Genomic DNA, 15394 nt, shown 5'->3' on the forward strand with positions numbered 1-15394 from the left:
AAGCCTTCTCCCCCTCCCCTCCCTTTTCCATTTATTTATTTCTCTCTCTCTCTCTCCCCGTTGGCCACGCGACTGCTTAAGGCCACCAGGGGGCGCCGCCTCAGGGCAGGACTGTCTGATTGGTTGGCTGCGGCGAACGAGCGCTGTTGATCAAGCAAGGAGGGAGGGAGGGGGGCGAAAGAGAGAGAGAGAGAGGGAAAAGGCCCAACGGCTGCGGCGGTTGGCGGCGCGAGACTCTTGAGCGCGCCGTGCGTGACGCGGCGTTCTGAGAGGGAAGGTCGGAGGAGGAGGAGCGACGGCGAGGTGAAGGCGCAGGCGAGGCGAAGTGTGTGAGGAGCTGCTGCTGCTCTCGCTGCGGCGGCGGCGGGCGGCGTGAGCCGGGGACGCGATGTGAGGTTTCCACACGGCCCGGCAGGGCAGGCGGCGACGCCCGGCGGGCGGGCAAAGGTGAGAGAAGCTGTGGACGAGGTTGGCCCGCCGCCTTCGCGCACAACTGCCTGCCTATCCCGGTGCGGAAGCGGCGCTTGTTGTGTCTGAAGCGGCAGCGGGGGAGGCCCCCATGTGGCGCGTACACACGGCGCAGGCAGACACGAGGGTTGCCTGACCCTGCAAGTCTCACGGAGGAGGCGGGCGAGGGACCAAAGCTTTGGCAGGCCCGGAGCCGCTGCGGGAGAACGGGCGGGCCTCCCTCCTGGCTGGCAAGCGGGGCTTGGGTTGCTCGCTTCTCCTGAGGCGAGAGAGCGGTCGGCTGTTTTAAGGCAGCGAAGCCTCGGCCTCCTCGAAGGCGCCAACCCGGTTGACGCAGCCGCCACTGCCCTTAGTTCCGGATCAGCGTCGTTGGCAAGCCGAGCACGTCCTGGGAACCATGGCGGTGCCTGGCAGCTTTTTCCCATCCCTGCAGCTGCCTTGCTGGCGGCTGCACAGCTCGCACTCGGCGTGAGGAAGTGGGGATGCCCGGGGTTTATCTACTGACACGGAAGGAGATGCTGTTTATTCCGTGCTCCTTCCTCTGCGTCTTCAGGCGCCCGTGCCCGTTGCAAAACTAAGACGCCGGCTACTTAGGCTCGGGGTTTAAAAGAAAAAGGGGAAAGCAGGGAGAAAGGAAAGAGCGGTGCCGCATGAAGGCTGGCGCGAGTTAGATGCAACAGGATTTCACAGCTGGGTTACGATAAGAAACATGTTGTGGGAGGGGGGACGAATACAGTTGCTCAGATGGGATCATTTCTGATTTCTTTGAGGGTATATATTGTTCAAGCACCCGTCATTCATCGTTATGTGTATTCGACAGCTACCCAGTTTGCACGTTTCAGTCCCATAATTATTGCAAGGGGGGATGGAATTGCTTGCCCTAATAATACTGCCCTAGAGGTTCAGAACAAAAGGTCAAATAGAAGTCTTCGTACGTATCTTTATATGCTTAATCACTAGTGAACACTAGAGGCTGTAGTTAGATAAGATCCGTTAAACTAAAGATAATTAAACACACCTAGTCTCTGAAGACCTTTCATTTGCTATCTTGTCTCTTGTGTGACATTAACTTTTTTCCTGACATTGGCCTTTTATTCTGTGTCTGTAAGGCTAGTTTTACCCGCTGATTGATTGAACATTGCAGATCATTACCAGTGGGGGTAGCATTAGAAAGACCACATAATAAAAAGATCTTTTTACTTATAAAACCAAAAAATTAAAACTCTTTTTTTCTTAATGGCTGTTCTGAAGCTTCTCGTTCACAGGGCAAAACCATTCTGCCTTTTGGTAGTATGTATGCTTTGGATTTAAAGGGACGTGGGTGGTGCTGTGGGTAAAACCTCAGTGCCTAGGACTTGCTGATTGTAAGGTCGGCGGTTCGAATCCCTGCGGCGGGGTGAGCTCCCGTCGTTCGGTCCCAGCTCCTGCCCACCTAGCAGTTCGAAAGCACCCTTAAGTGCAAGTAGATAAATAGGTACCGCTTTATAGCGGGAAGGTAAACGGCGTTTCTGTGTGTGGCGCTGGTGCTGGCTCGCCAGCTGCAGCTTCGTCACGCTGGCCACGTGACCCGGAAGTGTCTTCGGACAGCCCTGGCTCCCGGCCTCTTAAGCGAGATGAGCGCACAACCCTAGAGTCGGACACGACTGGCCTGTAAGGGCAGGGGTACCTTTATGCTTTGGATTATGTGTTGAGTCAGAAGAAAGACACTAACTCCCACTGAATAAAGTGGGCCTGAGATCTGAGCCTTGGTCATAACTTGACCTTCCGCTAACCCAGTGAAACCTGGAAAGAATTGCCCCAGCATTGGGTATTGGTATACCTAGCTGAAAATCTACCTGAAGTACATCTTTAGGCCTATATGTTATAATTAAATCATGTGGTTAGCTTTTTATGGAAAATTGAGGCAACTTGATGATCAAGTTTGGCTGGACCCATACCCTTAACATTCAAATTTCCTTCCAAGACACGTGTTATTTATTTATTTTTGTTTATGGTTTTTTTTACATGCATCTCAAGGTGATGCACAGACATACAGTAAAAACAGCTAAAATATTTTTAAAAACAGAGATTTCTCCAGGGTCACAATTGGGCCCATGCCAGTCCCAAAACCTATCCCCGCCCCTGTGAGTCCACTCTCACAGGCTGACTTGACTTGCAAGTATCTGTTTTATGCTTATTGAAATATCTGCTAGTCATGATGGCTGTGTGCCAGCTCAAAAATTGGAATAGTAGTTCCCAGGAAGCACAAGTGGGGACAGTACTGTTGTATTCAAGTCTTGTTTGCAGGTTTTCTGTAGGCATCTTATTTGACCACTGTGAAAACAGGATGCTGGACCAGGTCAGTCTTGGTCTGATTTAACAGGGTTCTTAGATTCTAATGCTCTGTATGTTTATTATTACTTTCTTTCTAGAAAGCTTGTTGGTGTCGCTTGTATCTTTCTCTTACATCAAGTATGTCAGCTTATATTATGGATGGATATTTTGTATTATTATTATTACAGTTGTATCTTGGTTCTCGAACAGAATGCATTCCGGGAGTCCGTTCGACTTCTGAAACCATTTGAAAACAAAAGCACAGCTTCCGATTGGCTGCAGGAGTGTCCTACAGCCAATTGGAAGCTGCGCCGGATGTTCGGCTTCTGAAAATCGTTCAAAAACCGGAACACACCCTCCTGGTTTTCGATCGTTCGGGAGCCGAAATGTACAAGTTCCAAGGTGTTCAGCAGCCAAGGTACAACTGTATTGTACTATTAGTACAAGTCTGTCATGCCCTTTGGCTAGAATAAGAAACTTAAGAACTGCACTGAACTTTATTTCTAACTAGGGAACTTTGATAGTCTGGATTGGGCTGATCATTGGAGGCAGAGGTTACAATTTTATATGTACAGTATTGCTTAGTAGCAGAGAACATCTAAGCATGTATTGTTCATAATTTACTGTGGGTGGGAGTATACCCCACTTCAATACAAGCCATCGTGACTTACTAGAACAAAATAAAATCATAAGCACATCAAAAAAATTGCACAATCAAGAACAGCACCATAATTTTTTTTTTAAGTGAATAAAGCATTCTCAATGCAACTGCTATAGCAGACAAATTGTGTTTTGGACAGCTTTGCCTTTGACCTTCAGGGCTTCACTGATGGAAGTGGATTGAAGGGTTGAACTGACTTGAAGCAATTCCACATTTTTGTAGTCACCAGCTACCACTGGATCTTCACCATGCATAAGATGAACTTAAAGTAAACAGTCATAGTTGGTGCTAAGTCATAATTAAGCATTATGTCTACATAATGCTTCGTTGGTTTTAAAGCAAGCCAACTTCACACCATGAATTATGAAGCTAATTTGTTAAACTAATCAGAGTTCATTGTAAACCATGATCTCTGATCTTGAGACACAACAAGCTGAGCTTTAGGGAAAGCAAGACTTAACATAGTTGTTGCAGCTAAGAGAGGGATAGTGGAATGTGTGAGACTGAGGTTCAGTTGGATTCATTCCAGGTTGTACATACCAAACCATGTTTAAACCATGGTGTGAAATCAGTCACAGTATTTTAAAGATGTTAACTGAACACTTTGTTAGCTTTCTGTCTAGAAGAACTCAACACAGATCTGAGTTCTCCTTGTTAATTAATAAGCTGTCAGTATACATAATTATTCACTAAAGTTGACACATCCATATACTGTAGTATAGAATGTTTGTAAAAGTTTCACTTGGAATCTCTGCAAGTTGACATAATTAGTCCTTTAATTTTTAGGGAAGGAAAATTGTTTATAATGGACACTTCTGTTAACAAATGCTCATGTCTCTGGAAATCATGTTTTCACATTTTGCTTCCATATCCAAAAGCAAACTCTGACTCAGCAACTTTTCAAGCACAGAATCTGTGCTGTATCTTGGGTGTCATCCCAGCCCTTATGTGGATACCCTATGTGTGATTGCTATGCCTTGTTTTCATGGCCAGATCATCTGTGCTTTGCATGGTTACTTGTCTCAGGCTTTTCACACCATGCATTTCTAGTGCAGTTTTGTATTTAACAACTTGTGGGTTGCCATGGGTGACAAGGAATTCTGTACAGGTGAATGAGTGGGCTGGAGGAGAAGTAATAGTTCACTCCATCCATTCTGGCTGTAGAGGAAAGGAAGCCAACACCAAGGCATAGCAGGCTTGTGGAAGAAAGACCTGGGTTGGATTGCATTCTGTTAAATATATTTAGTCAGTGTTTGAAACTCCCATTGTTCTAGGTGCATTTTGCGACAGGGAGACTGGAGAAGATACTTTCTTAAGAATATTAGGGGAGTTGGCAGGGGAAAGACTAGACCCTGTGAAAAATAAACATAATATTTTCACTGCAGTTCATTCATTTTCAGCTTTGTATTCTTGTTATAAAAAAGCACGCTTAGACATTCTGTTGTTGTGCCCATAACCTAGGCCTAAGGTGCAATTTAGCTCTTAGCTTTCATATCCCGGTTTCTAACACTGCATTTAGTTCCTATAGAAATAAAGAGGACCTACATTGGCAAAGACTTACATTGATTTCATTGATTAGTACAGCTAAGTTAGCCTGGGTATAATCCAATATATGGTATGAAATTAAAGCACAGAATTTGAATTTGCTTTTTATAAATAGCCCCACACTACAGTTTAAATTTCTGTTTAAGAAACAGTGCAGAAGAGTTAATGGTGGCAGTTTCCACCTGTTCTTTTAAAGAGTGCAAACACTCAATGGATACTGTTTCTACTCCTCCTTTTAAAGAGCATTAATTTAACCTATGTGACTTCAAAGATTGAAATAACATTATACTGATACACATGGGGATTTTTTTAACCCCTTGATTATCTTTGTGGTAGTCCCAAACAACATATGTCTTGTGTATCTGTTAGGTTAATCTTCACAGAATTGTGTGGGAGTGGCTACACAAGTGGAACTAATTGACATAAGATTCTCCCTAATAGGAGGTCCTAGAGAAGGTGCTCTCCATTTCCACACAAAGCAGATGGTTGCAGAATGCATTGCAAAATGTAGGATAGCTTATAACCATTCTACTGAATGGCACTTTCAAAACACCAAAAGAATGCTATACCAATAATATGAAGATGAAAACACTAACCCAAAAATGCATCTGCAGAAGACTGTGACTATTACCTTATAGTTTGTGTGTACACACTCTGAATATGGGGTAGCAGTGCCAAAATAGATTTTGAAGATAAATGTGTGGCTTCCTACTTGAGAAAATGGGATAGGAATATGACCAATCAATGTAGAAAGTAAAATAAGTTTGTATTTGTGCTGCTTGTACTTGGGTAGTAAAATATCAAAAATAAGGCAGCAGATTCAGAGGTGTTTCCCAATGTGTAATTGTTCAGAGCCCATCTGCTTCTGCAACTGCTTTCTAAAAATGAACTGTCTGTAAGAATAGAGACACAAAAGCATGCCTGTTTGGCTGAAGAACTGTTGACACTTCCAAATCTCAACATTGAAGATGAGTATTCTGTGCTTTGTATTTTGTTTTAAGATTTTAGAAGCTCTTTTCCCCCAAGAGAGCTAGGAAGGGACAAAGGTAGTTAGGCTAGGATGAAGGAGATCTAGTTTCAAATCCCTTTGGTCTCACCTGCACCTCAGGCAGGTTTATTCAAAGGAGTTGAATAAATAAGAATTGTGCATACTTTGAATTGTGCTTCAAATTATTGATGGCATCCAGCAGTAAAGAATTCAACCTAAGAATAACAAAACACTATACTTGTTATCTAGAATGCAGAATAGCAAAATGATGGTCCTGGGATGGAACAGGGGTCTCCAATGCATCCTGTATTGTGGTAGTAAAGTAACAAAGAATGCCATTGTGTTCTTAATTTATGTCTGTGCTACTCAAATTACCTTTCAGGGTTGGGGGTGTAATATCAGGCAGGTTGTGGCAGGACTAATGCAGTTACTTCCTTGTTTGGATCCCCTGGAGGAAATAATAATTGACCATTTTCCAACTTGTTATCAGAAGGCAGGATGTTTGATTTACAGTGAAGTGTTCAGGAGATGAGGTACCGTAACTTTCACCCACTAGAGTACTGCTGGGTAATGTATCTGGAATCCTGAGGCAGGGTAATTACCAGACGTACTTACCCCCGCCGCCCCCCCAAAAAAAGTTTAACTTGCCTTAGTGAGTATTCTACTGCCCTCTGGCAATGCAGTGGCCCCTGGGCATGCTTCAACCTTGGAGCTTGAGGAGGGGAGCAGATATTGTCTCTACACCTGAGCTGAGCTTCAGATGTGCTCAATGCAACTCTAGGCACAATCCCCTTCCTAAACCCATGTTGGAAAGAAACGTGAGATCCATTTTGGTTCAGTCTTTCTGAAGTGGTTGGAGCACTTCAGAAGTGCAAAGCCAATGCAAACACAAGCCTCCCTGACTGGCTTCAAGTTGGAGAGGGTGCCTGAGGCTTGTTTCCACACAGTGCAGTTTGAAGAACAATGTGTCAACCCACCCCTTTCTTTCCAAACTTAGTGTTGTGGGGAGGAGCAATGGGTTGTTTTTGAATTTCCAAGATGCAGTGTGTGAGGTCAGGAGGGCGGGAGCAGCAGTGTCCTGGCAACCATACATTCTGAGTTGGCTGCCCAAAATGTATAGATTCCTACCTTTTGTTGTGCTTTCTGACTGTTGGGGTGTGTGCTAATGCTCTTCTCTCGAAAGTTCTCCATCACTGAGTTCCCACTTTTGTGCTCTGTGTTCTAAAGATATGGAGCTAAAGCTGGCACGGCTAACTTCTTTTGGCCCAAGATCCACATTGACGGTCATCCTTCTGAAGGCAACATGCCAGTGGTGGTGTGGCCAATATGCACACACAATGCAACAAGTGCATACACTCACTAGACATGCAGTCGTGCAGCACTCTCCCTCTCTTGTGTCACACACCACACACACATGCAGTCAAACACTATACATAAGCTGTTACAGATGCCAAAGCAGACATACAAATAACACACATGCATGCCCCCAGACTTCCATTCAACATTTGCAGCTCTCTGGAAATGCTGCTTTTTTTCTTTGACACTCAGCATTCTGTGCAAAGTAAATGGCAGCGTTTTAACCTACTTCAGTGCTAGACTGAAGGAAAACCCGCCTTTTACTCTGAAACAGCAGACAGAGAGCTTATCTCTGATATCCGCACTGTGGTTCTTAGCACTACAATGAGGCTACATCATTTTAGCCCAGTAATAGGCCCTGATTCAGCAAGCCAAGCCACAGGAAGTTGTCTGCCCAGCATCCAAGCACCATCTCCTAATCTCAAAAGGGGAAAAAATCCCTCTGACATTGCATCTAGTTTGTCCTAAATGTCACAATGTCAACTGCTATTTTGGTTTGTACAGCTAGGTGAGAGGTTTTTTGAAAGATTGGGCCAGAATATAGGCAAATAACACCTAGGGTTCAAGATAGACTTAAGTTGTGCAATATTAGGTTAAAGATTTCTAAAGTGTTTGCATACATGTGAATTTATATTTTGTGGTAAGAGAATGGATACATCAGGTGTGCTGTTTAAAGTCTTCCCAATGTAAATATTTGTAGCTCCTACACCTCAATTTGAAATTATATAATAGTAATTCTGACAATATTTGTATGTTTTTTTCTCCTTAAATAGCTACACTATGAAGGAAGGTGGATGGAGAAAAAGAGCCAGTGACAGAGATGGCTGGGGAGGATGGGTATGTTCAAATCTAAAATTATAAACATAACTATTTTATTTCTATAATAATAGCCATACCGTTTTCATCTCTGACTTATGCAAAGAGTAATGGACGTTTAGATAATACTATGCAGTTCGTATGGGACATTGGCTAGAAAAATTGCCTATGATATATATTTTTTTCTTGTGCTTATGCAGAACATTCAGGTTTTTGTAGGTGCTTAGTAGTGAGTTGGCTGTGATTTGAACCCTGCTAAGGATTAAATTAGCTGTATTATATTTGTATTATTATGTAATACAATATATTATAATACATAGTATATTATTATAGTATATTGTAATACATATATTGTAATATATCCATTACATACATGTATTAAATAGTATATTTAATTTAACACTCCCTTGAGATCCAGTGTTGAAAAGTGGTGTTAAAATATTCTAATGATAAAATAAATAAATGTTTATGTGGTTATTCCATTAAAAAGTTTTCCACAACTGTATATTCAAGCCAAAACCAAACCGATATTAAATAGTTTTAAAGGCTAGCAAACCTTTTGACCCATTTCCATAGTTAGACACAAAAAAGTTGAATGTATCTCTATCTAAAGTCTGTTTTATTTATATTCCAGGGAGGATATATGCCTGCCAAAGTCCAGAAACTGGAGGATCAGTTCCGTTCAGAGGCAGCTATGCAACACCAAAAAGATGGAACTTCATCTGGTATCTTTAATGGAGTTGCCATCTATGTCAATGGCTTTACAGGTAATAGCTTTCATTCTTTCAAAATATTCATTCAAATGCCTTTTAAGAAAAATTAGGATGAAGCAAAGTTGATGAAGGAGCTATACTGTGTGGAAGTCACAAAGCAATTTATGTATCATTCTCCTTCTGGCCATTACTTCCTGTAGTCTTGTTTTTGAGGGGAGCCGTCTAGACTGCTTTTGGCCTGGTGAAGCTCCCCTAGCAAACTAAAAATGCTTCAAAATACACAAGGTACACAAAATTCACAAGAAGCATTTCTACTGCAAGATTTAAATGAGTAATTGAAGTGTATAATTTTCCTAAAATTAGTTTTACACAGCCACTCCCCCCCCCCCCCAGTATTCTGTATGTAGGCTGCTTTGTCTTCCACTAGGGCTGGAAACCTTAGGCTGCAATCCTATTCTAACTTTCCTGGGAGTAAGAAGTGGAACTTACTTCCGAGTAGATGTGTGATTAGGATTGCTGCTGTTGTTGGCTGTACTGGTTTTAGATCTTAATTTTACGTTACCGTGTTAAGATGCTAAAGAACATTGTGATCCTCTCTGAGACTGTTTTTGCAATGAAGGGCAGAATATAAATTCTGAAATTATTTAATTTATTTAACATTAAGTACTTACCCATGTATTTTCATAAATCTGTTACAGATCCATCAGCTGATGAACTGAGGCGGCTAATGATGTTGCATGGAGGACAGTATCATGTATACTATTCTAGATCCAAAACAACACACATTATTGCAACAAATCTTCCAAATGCCAAAATAAAAGAACTCAAAAGGGAAAAAGTAGTTCGACCAGAATGGATAATAGATAGGTAAATATTATTGGAGAATTATATCCAGGCTTGATAACATTGTTTAAGTTAAGGATAGGAAACTAGGAGCCCTACAGGTGCCATTGGAGTCCAGCTTAAATCAGCCCTGACCGTTGGCTTTGCTGGCTGAGGTTTATGAGAGTTGGAATCTACCAACATATGGAGGACTACAGGTTTAAGTGTTCCAAATGTGAACAAATTTGAAAAGACAAAACAAAACTGCATTCTGAAATATTATTTAATGTGTGTTAAATGTTTTTAAAAATATGTGATTATCCTATAAATCTATGATGGATGGATCAAATTTTGTGGGAATTGAGTGCAAAATATTGAAGAGGCAGACTGTTGAGTGCTTAGCAAATAAATCTCTGACTAAAATAAGCCTACAGTAATGGTTTTGATTAATAAAATTACGATCAACAGGATTGTTGATTAAAATGAATGTTATAAATTTAAAGAAAAATTTCTTTCTGATAAGCACTCAGTGTGCAACTAACTATTTTCTGATTTAACGATGTATTGTTAATTCAGGGCTGGAGATAAAAAGCAAAATCAAACACTTTTATCTTACTGAGCATATAGTTATGTATTTCTATACAAAAGGTTTAAAAGAATGGACATATAAATAATAGCTTTAATGAAAACTTAGAATCTCTCATAATACAGTCATACCTCGGGTTACAGAAGCTTCAGGTTGCGCGTTTTCGGGTTGCGCACCATGCCGAACCTGGAAGTACTGGAACGGGTTACTTCCAGGTTTTGGCGCATGCACAGAAGTGCCCAATTGCGACCCGCGCATGCGCAAACATGGCACTGCACGTTCACAACCCGAGCGTCCACTGTATTAGGATTTATAAATAATGAAGTAAAATATTCCTTATTTATACCTTGTTATACCTTACATGTGTTCAACTTTATTGCATTATTTTGTATTCTTTAGATAGTAGCAATTATTTTACTGACATGTCATTTGAACTTTACTGAACATATTGGGAAAACAAATGATCTGCACTTGAGACTATCCCCATTGTAACAGCTAAGATTACGCTACTCCCTTAGAAACCTGGTCACATAAGTGCTAACAAGTTATGTTCTTTTAATTGGGTAATGTGATCTTACTGTAGTTTTCTTAATTGCAGCATATATTGGCTTTTGAACCATTGCCAAACTTCTTGTTAGTGTACAGATTGAAGCTGGGTGGGAAATACACCATCAAGAATTAAGTTTCAGTATTGCTATGATTTGACAGTGCATTTCCCTAGACCATGCATGATTATATTCCTTTTCTGCATAACAGGGACTTGGCTGCATTTATCACATCATAAACCCTCAGAGAATACTCTAGCATTGCAGGTGGGAATTGTGGAAGAAGCTGCATTCAACTCCACAACCCCAAATATAAGTGTTGATCAAACAGTAATATTTCACTTAAATAATTATATACAATTATAAGAACTGAAGTAACTGACAGAGTAGCAGAGGTGCATGCCAATGGTGGCAGAGTGAGAGGGGGAAATCACATGGGACTAGATTGAAGTGCATGAAGCAACAGATGTGAGCTTTAACTTTGTACAATAGGCTATATTTCAATTGTGCAGTGGCTGCAGGCTTATGTCCTGCTTCCAAGCGATCAAAGAGGCGTTATAACAGCTCAGGGACCTATTCCAGCCAGGCAAAAAGTATTTGAGGGCACAAAGCAGAGCCAGTGAAGAACAAGACCTGAAAAAATCTTGCGGGCTGGATATGGAGACTAGAAGGCCACATTTGGCTCCCAGGCTTGAGGGTTCCCAACATTACCTTAAATTTGTAAAACCTTTCCAGTTTAATAAGTTTTGTTTTCTGTATAAAATAATGGGACAATGAAGTGTCTAGAAATAAGACAATCAAGCTAGTAAAGTAGAAATATATAAGTGCAATCAACAGCTCTCCCCAACATTAAATACATTAATGAAAGTAAGTGCTGTTCAACTGGGGGTATACCCCCCTACTTTAAGAACAAGATAAAAACTACATAGAGTCAGAATTTGTTATGACTTCTCTGATTAATTAAACTCTCATCTTCTTTACAGCATAAAGGCTGGACGGCTCCTTTCATACATTCCATATCAGCTTTATACAAAACAGTCAAATTTTCAAAAAGGCCTCTGTTTTAATACCATATGCAAACCTGAAGAACCTATTGCAGGTCCTAGCAATATCTCTGTGGAGTTCAACAGGGTGTAAGTAATTATCTTGAATTACAAATTCAGATTATGTTAGATGATCATCTCAGATCATTCATGTTAATGCTGTTTATGCAGCTCTTAGAAGATCTCTAGGCATATTTCAAACTACTCTTTAAAACTTAGTGGACTAAGTTTATGAAACAATTCTGTCAACTTGTTATTAAAACCAGTGTGTGTATCGGGGGGGGGGAGTTCAAAGTACAATAGAGGGGGAGAGTTTAGTGGTAAATGTTTTTAATTGATATTTTTTCCTAATTTCTGTATTATACCATCTTTTTTTAGAAATTGTCTAGTAAAGAAGTATGACGTAGAGAATGAAATCAAAGCCAATGGAACGTGTAAATTGAACATGGAAGATGAGACTGACGATGCCGGAGTCTTGGATTTGGATCAAGCCTTTTCTGCTAGCAAGCAGAACGGAATTCATCATAGAGACAGCATTTCCATTTTCAATGGACACACTCATAGTTCCAACAGTGCCTTAAAGACACAGGATAGCTTGGTTCACTCTGGCAACAATGTTGCAAGCAGACTGTCTCCAGCTCCTGTGCAGGAGGAGGAAAGGAGAGACTTTAGAGACTGCTCTATGCAGCATTTTCAACAAAGCAACAAAAATACTGAACTTTTACGAATTTCGCATAGGACTATGAGTAATTCACCTTGTTCATCTTTGCACAGTAATATTAAAAGAAACGGTGCTCATCACTCTACAGTTCAGGGGCCTTCAAGCACAAAAAGCACCACAGTACCTTCTCCTAGTAAGGTAGATTCACCTCTGTCCAAACCTCCTAACTGCAGTTTCATTTCCGACTTTTACTCTCGTTCAAGATTGCATCATATAGCTACTTGGAAGAGTGAATTTACAGATTTTGTCAATACACTGCAGAAACAGAACCATGCTATCTTCCCAGGAAGAGAAAAGTTAAAAAAACTGAAAGCAGGGCAATCTATAATTAACAAAACTGACTCGGGTAGGTACTTTTTAAGGTTATGCTAAAAAAAGCCACTCACTCTTGTTATAAACTTAAACAGGTTATATTTTGACATTGAAATTTCTATGTAAGCTAGTAATGGGCAGTATGGACCTCCAAGATAATTTGATGAGACTATAAAGTGCAGCATTCCAATCATGCTACAGTTAAGGTTGGTTGCTTATGAGCAGTCTCAGGATTGTGTGAACTGGAGTGCATGCCATGCCAAAAGGTATTAGCTTCTCTTTTTCCGACTTAGTCACTAATTATTTGAGCAAATTTTGTTGCCTGCATTTCACTGTTAATGCACAGTGTTATGTATCAAATTCACTTGTCAGGGGGGAAATGGCTAAGGTCTCATCTAGACTTCCTTTGTGTTGTGCTTTCAAGGCAGAGGTCCACACTTTAAAAGTCTTATGTCTGAGTAGTTTTGTTTGTTTTGATCCCATTGCTTTCACCTGGAAAGCCTGTGTTTTATATCTGAATCAGAGCAAGCGGCAATTCACGTCATTTCCTCCGATTCAGTGGTAAAATGCAGATTTTACTGGGGGAAATGCCAGGACAAAAAATCCAAAAACACTTGGATGTGGAGCTTTAAAGCCCGGAGCTGTAGCTAGAAACACAGGACAAAAGGAAATCTGAATGAGCCCTTAGTAGCTTCATTATAAATCTGTTGTTTGGAATGTTAGGCTTTGTAGGGAATACCATGTTATACTGTCGTGTTGGAGGAGAAAATATATATCATTAGGATTATACAGTGGTACCTCGGGTTAAGAACTTAATTTGTTCTGGAGGTCTGTTCTTAACCTGAAACTGTGCTTAACCTGAAGCACCACTTTAGCTAATGGGGCCTCCCGCTGCCACTGCACCGCTGCTGCATGATTTCTGTTATCCTGAAGCAAAGTTCTTAACCCAAGGTACTATTTCTGGGTTAGCAGAGTCTGTAACCTGAAGCGTCTGTAACCTGAAGCCTCTGTAACCCGAGGTACCACTGTAATTTGAAAATGACATCTCACTGTATTCACACTTCTGTTGCAATACAAATGATTAAGGATGTGTATAAACTGTCTACTATTATTGCTACTGTCAGGGGTTTAGGTGCAGAGGCACGGGCAAGGGAGGAAACAGAGAGCGAAGGGGAGGAGACAGAGGAAAGGATGAGTGATGACGACGACCCGAGATCTCCCAGTCTTTCCAGTGAATCAGAGGATTCACAGAAAGGAGCACCAGTGGCCAGGGCAAGGGGGGAGTCTAGGGAGGCACCCCAGGAAGATAGAGCCAGAGGAGACTCAGGGGGGAGCAGCTGGAGATCGGGACCAGCGTCACCGCAAGGAAGCAGGGAAGAGGAAAGGAGCCAGGAGGGAAGCGCTGGCAGCTCACCACAGGAGGGAGGGCAGGAGTCAGGAGTGGCCACACCTCCATCGGGGAGCGAGGAAACGGTTAAGAGGAAAGTGGAAGGTTGGGCGCGCGCGCCAAGTTCAAATGCAGAGGAAGGCGGCGCAGTGAGCAGCCCCGAAAGGGAACCGGGTCCTAAAGCCCGGCGCAAGGAGGCAGAAGGGTCCGGGTCAGCGTCAGAAGAATCCCGGAAGGAAGAAGCCCCGGGGGGTAGAGGGACCCAGAGGAGGACAGTCAGGAGGAAAAGGTGGAGCAAGGCTAGGATATTAAGTTGGTGCGCACGGGGCGGAGACTCAGACGGAGCCTCGCCGATCTAGCTAGTAGACGTAGAGTTGCAGACAGCAGCGTGAGAATGGAAACTGTAATTCAATAAAGACTTTTACTTAATGACCGCTGGCTAGCGTGATCCTCTGTGAGCTAGGATCTTGAAGCAGCTCTGACAGTAGGCTCCGTCTCGACATTGTGGGCATCTGCAGCCTCGAGGAGAGGAGAGAAACAGGCGCCCACTAGCGAGCTCACGAACGGCAGGAGACATGACGGCTGAGCAGCAGATAGAGGACCTCAGAAAAGCAGTGGCACAACTGAACGCCGAGGTTCTCGCATCCAGGAAGAGAGAGGACGAGGCAGCTGCCGCCTGCAGGGATCTCCAGGTCAGGTTAGACGTACTGGCAAAGCAACCACCCCGGCAGGAGGGAATTGGGTTGGCGAGACGGACAGGCGGGCTGCTCTCTCACTTCGATGGGAACCTGCAACAGTATCCCAACTTTAGAGCCGACGTACTGTGCGCACTGCAACTGTTGCATAAAGACTTTAGAGATGAACAGGAGAGAGTGGGGTTCATCATGTCCCATCTGCATGGGGAGGCGAAAGCATGGTTGCGCAATTTATGGAGAGATAACGATCCGGCGCTCCAGAATGCGGATGCCTTTATTAAAGCGATGGATGGGTGTTTCTTATCAAGTATTGACATTGATCTTGCACGGAAGGAGGTGCATGGGCTGAGACAAGGGAGGGCCAGCGTCAGACAGTATCATGCACGCTTTTTCGCCTTGGTCAGCGCCCTGGAATGGGACAGG

The 15394-nt window shown here is 42.5% G+C and overlaps 1 protein-coding gene across 2 annotated transcripts in view; it reads left to right on the plus strand.

The window, feature by feature from the left end:
• The first annotated feature begins 216 nt into the window (after positions 1-216).
• REV1 (REV1 DNA directed polymerase) overlaps positions 217-15394 on the plus strand; it is a 53203-nt gene continuing 38025 nt past the window's right edge. For both annotated transcript variants that reach the window (XM_081199262.1, XM_081199263.1), the window contains exons 1-6: positions 217-447; positions 8105-8168; positions 8782-8914; positions 9559-9727; positions 11797-11946; positions 12235-12923. In XM_081199262.1, coding sequence (XP_081055388.1) covers positions 8112-8168; positions 8782-8914; positions 9559-9727; positions 11797-11946; positions 12235-12923 — 1198 coding nt within the window. In that variant the 5' untranslated portion in view covers positions 217-447; positions 8105-8111. The remainder of the gene's footprint in view (positions 448-8104; positions 8169-8781; positions 8915-9558; positions 9728-11796; positions 11947-12234; positions 12924-15394) is intronic.

This window comes from Podarcis bocagei (genome assembly GCF_964188305.1).
Source record: "Podarcis bocagei genome assembly, chromosome: 6".
NCBI classification, from domain to species: domain Eukaryota; kingdom Metazoa; phylum Chordata; class Lepidosauria; order Squamata; family Lacertidae; genus Podarcis; species Podarcis bocagei.